Source organism: Anneissia japonica, unplaced genomic scaffold (genome assembly GCF_011630105.1).
Source record: "Anneissia japonica isolate Jap-2015-1 unplaced genomic scaffold, ASM1163010v1 scaffold1587_len1432017_cov164, whole genome shotgun sequence".
Classification (NCBI taxonomy): domain Eukaryota; kingdom Metazoa; phylum Echinodermata; class Crinoidea; order Comatulida; family Comatulidae; genus Anneissia; species Anneissia japonica.
Window position 1 is genome coordinate 1,169,506 of NW_022713643.1, and position 4,387 is coordinate 1,173,892.

Consider the following 4,387-nt stretch of genomic DNA (forward strand, 5'->3'; position numbering starts at 1 on the left):
GAAGCAACCACCTGTCTCTTATACACATCTAGATGTGTATAAGAGACAGGACAAATCCTGGCGCCACCCCTGTGTATAATGATAATAATGATCATCTTTTAATCGTTTTAAATTGTTTTTGAGTAAAAGCTTTAATGATTATAAGACCTATCAAAAGTAATATAATAATTAAAAACAAAACACGATAGTATGCTTTTAAAACTCTATATCACCGTTTAACTCTAGTCGAAGATGAAGTGTACACCAAGAGCCCAAGTGTAACTGGTCTCCAAGGTAATCAAATTGTTATTGAATAAATATAGGCCTACTTAGATACTATTATATTTACCTATATTCTCGTCAATTCAAATTTAATTATAATACATAAAATAATCATAGAAATATAACTAATATATTAAGCTACCAATTGTTTATGAACGTCACTAAAATAACATGTTGTTATGTTATTATTTTCTATTAACTCAAGAATAACCCATGTTAATTAACTTGTAATTTCCTTTACTATACAGTTACGACGACGGTTAGGTCTACTACAGACGATCCAGTTACAGAATTAAGAGGTACTGTATTGCAATAAATTATATAATGCAATATAACTGTTAAATTATTAATGTTAATAACAATAATATATATATGATTTTGACTATTTTAAACTCGATAATAACATTTCTTTTCAGCGACGTGTGAACCAAATATATGTAAAAATGGTGGTGAATTTGATGCCCGGTGCGAGTGTCTCTGCAAACCAGGTTACTACGGTACGACTTGCGAGCTAAAGTATCCATCGGCACTAGGTAAGCTTTTTGTATACTGTATTTATATTTGTATTTTACATATCAAAAGTGATATTGTCTGTGTTAAATGAACACTGAAACGTGGGGGGAAACCCGATTGTTTGATAGGACGAGATTTGCAGTTATATTTTCTTATATTATATTCGTCACATCATACTATCCTTCTTTTAGATTGCACATACAAACTGGTAGATTCAAAGGGAAACATAACGTCACCAGGTTTTCCATCAAATTATGTTAATGAACTGGATTGCAACATTTTAATTTCAGTAAGTACCACAATGTTATCATCCGTTCCGAAGTATTAATCAATGAATATGCGCATGCCCCACAAACAAGCGCGTTACGTACGTTTACGCTGTTAAAGATCTCACACTATAAAAACAATAGGGCCTATCCAATCGCCGGGGCTTGGCGGAAGTTCATTATGGGTATAGTGTTAGCATAGAATATTTTCCAATAATTATTAGACAGCGTTCGATACTCCATTAAATAAAAAAGGCTATTTTTCAATCATTGACGGAGAGGTGTGCAAATATATAAAAAAATACACTTTAAAAAAAAATGAAATTAAAGAGATGTTAGTCTTATTGTTCTATTGTAACAGGCAATCTTCAGGTTGGTAAAGCTTCGCTTTTATTATACTCTAACATTTCTCCCAATATTTATTAGGGAGGTGAAGGTACAACAATTAAGCTGACGTTCGAATACATCGATATAGAAGATGTTGCTGGGTGTATATACGATTACATTGATGTTCGACCTGATGACATCCACAGTGATGGAAACAAGTAAGTACAGCATTGTGACTCTGCACATATTTTAGACAGATTATAATTATAATTAATCCATTTAGTTTGTTAAAATGTAAACATTCTGAGCTTTCATTCATTGATTGACAGCACACAACCTCATTTAAGTATTGTAATACTTACTTACTGATCATTGGGACGTCACATGCCTATCATTAGCTCATGTAAAGTCCGCTTTATTTATTTATATCTATTCAGGTATGCAAAATGTATACAAAAAGTAGCCAATGGCTAAAATTATTGCATATACAAGAATACAAAATTAAAAAATTATGAAATTGTACAAAACAAAATTAATATAGGCCTATGAAAGTTACAAATCAAATGCATATTTACAAAATTTAAAGAAGAAAAATTAAAAAAATATGCCTATTCTGTTATAGACGGACTTTGAAGCTTTGATAATAAATAGACCTAATTATTTCAAATTTTAATTATAGATATTGTGGTACAACGTTACCGCCAGTTATAGAGAGTAGCCGCGAGGAGATGCTGTTGAGGTTCTACACAGACATCAGTATAACTGAGACAGGATTCAGAGCGAGGTATGAGATTATCAACCATCTCAGTGAATGGAATGAGTGGTCAAACTGTTCCAGCACATGCGATGGTGGTGTCCAGAATCGAACGCGAGAATGTAATAGAACTTGGCCGTGTAACGTTCCTCTGTTCGAAGAACGCCCCTGCAACGAAGAGCCTTGTCATGGTAAGTTGTTTTTAATGCTATGTTCATGAGACGCAAAGAGTTGAAACAAATTAATCTGGTTGTTTGTAGTAGTACGGTAGGTTGTAACGTTATTTTGAAAGTTATTCAAACGCAAACACTAGAGTAACTTTTGTCGAGTATGTTGAGGCTATGTTCAGGCATACGATAGCCTAACGTTAATCGAGTGGTGTGAGCTTCGTGTTAAGGGCCGGGCCAGGCTTACTCAGCAATTTAGACGGGACAGTAAAACATATTTAATGTAAAGTATAGGCCTATAATCTTTGTTATTATCATTTCAGTATTCAGTGAATGGACATCATGGTCAGAATGCGTGGACGTCTATGGACATTACGACCGGGTTCGTCTTCGTTTTTGCCCAGACGGCGATTATCTTTGCAGTGGCTCCGCAGTTGAAACAGTATCCTGTGACGCGGATCAGTGAATGCGTCAACCTGAACTCAATTTTTAAATCGTGGACACACTAATAGTTCGACTTACGCGTAATATGTACAGCCAATTAAAAGAATGAAAACTTAGGATATTAATACTTTCAACAAGTATAGCGTGATACAGCCACATAGTTTACTTAATGTTTGTGTCTACCCCATGAAATATACCGTCAATAATCACTGACATGCTCCTATGGCCAGCTGATGTTATTTACAGTATACGCTAAAAAATAACTATTTCCTTACATTGCTTTTCATGTTGATTAAAAAAACCTCCCAAAACAAGTGTAAATAAAGTTATAATCTCATCAGGGCGATCAGATTTAATATTAATAAATGGTCTAGGCCTATTATTGATTTGCAGTGATGACGTTGATAAAATTAGTACATCAGCTAATACTTCTGTTTATGAAAATAAGCTCTAAGTAAATGTCTTTGTAGTACTTAATCTTAATTGTACTGATCGTAAGCTATAAAGCATAACAGAAATTCGATATTTTAAAGTAAAATTTAAAAATCTTACTTTGTATATCTGAACTTAGTAGCCTATTCAATTGACACAATAATAACGTTGAAACATTAACCCAGCACCAGTTTCTTTTCTTTTCTTTATACTTAAGCAGTTTGTAAATTAACAAAATTATTGTTATCAAAAAGATGTGAAAAATCATTTAGCAACACACTTTCTGTATCAATGGAATACAATGTAGGCATATACGGACGGAGAAGCAACCACAACGGACAAATATTAAACACATACATGTTTAATACTGCTGGAGGTAATTGCTCTAACTTCGAACAAAGATAAAAAGAAGCATTCGTATAGATGCATACATTTTCAACTATATGACCAGCGGCTGCAAATAGGAACAATAATAATTATCTTACTGTACAATGTTTTTAATATGACCTTTTGTAAATTAAAATAAGTGTTTATATAAACGTTTGTGTCCATTATTATTTCTGTATCCGTCATTTTACCGTAGGTTGATAAACTCTAAACCCTTTTGTACTACTATTAGAAGGTACTTTTATTAGTAGGCTACCTTTCCTAATGTTTTACGAATTTTTAAGTAACGAAATAAACATGGATTTAAATTGCGAGTGACGCGTAGACCTAGGTGTAATGTATGAATAATTTAATGCTTATTTTGTATATTGCCTATTACAGCTGGCTTACCTATAATCGACCCATGTTTATAAACAGACGGGATTAAAATTAAGACCCATTCATAAGTTTCTTCGTTAGTGTAGGCCAACAAAAGATCGGCACCAATACGAATGATGACGTCACTACTGTAGTGGGACTTTCGTTTATAGAGGAGAACAATATATTACGCAATGTGATGTTACCACTACTTAGTTGTTTTAAGCCGATTATAAAAGAATTTAATCTCTAGGAAAGGGGGATTCGATCAGTTATACAGCATTTTTTCGACCATAGACAGAGACTAAAATTATCCGAATATGAAGATAACAATCATCGTATGCTGCCTGTTTATTGCTGTATGTGCTAAGCCATTTGGAAAACGACGAAATAAATGGGTAAGATATATACATTCAAAGCATACTGAGCTTGCTTTAATCATATGATAAGATTATCTTAACCAAGTTGAATATATCGTC

General features: G+C 33.2%; 1 protein-coding gene across 1 annotated transcript in view; it reads left to right on the forward strand.

The window, feature by feature from the left end:
* The window catches only part of LOC117108667, a 19,910-nt gene that overhangs the window by 5,792 nt on the left and 9,731 nt on the right, over positions 1-4,387 (forward strand). The window contains exons 11-17 of the mRNA XM_033250764.1: positions 226-273; positions 510-560; positions 678-794; positions 966-1,063; positions 1,467-1,585; positions 2,047-2,312; positions 2,612-2,751. Coding sequence (XP_033106655.1) covers positions 226-273; positions 510-560; positions 678-794; positions 966-1,063; positions 1,467-1,585; positions 2,047-2,312; positions 2,612-2,751 — 839 coding nt within the window. The remainder of the gene's footprint in view (positions 1-225; positions 274-509; positions 561-677; positions 795-965; positions 1,064-1,466; positions 1,586-2,046; positions 2,313-2,611; positions 2,752-4,387) is intronic.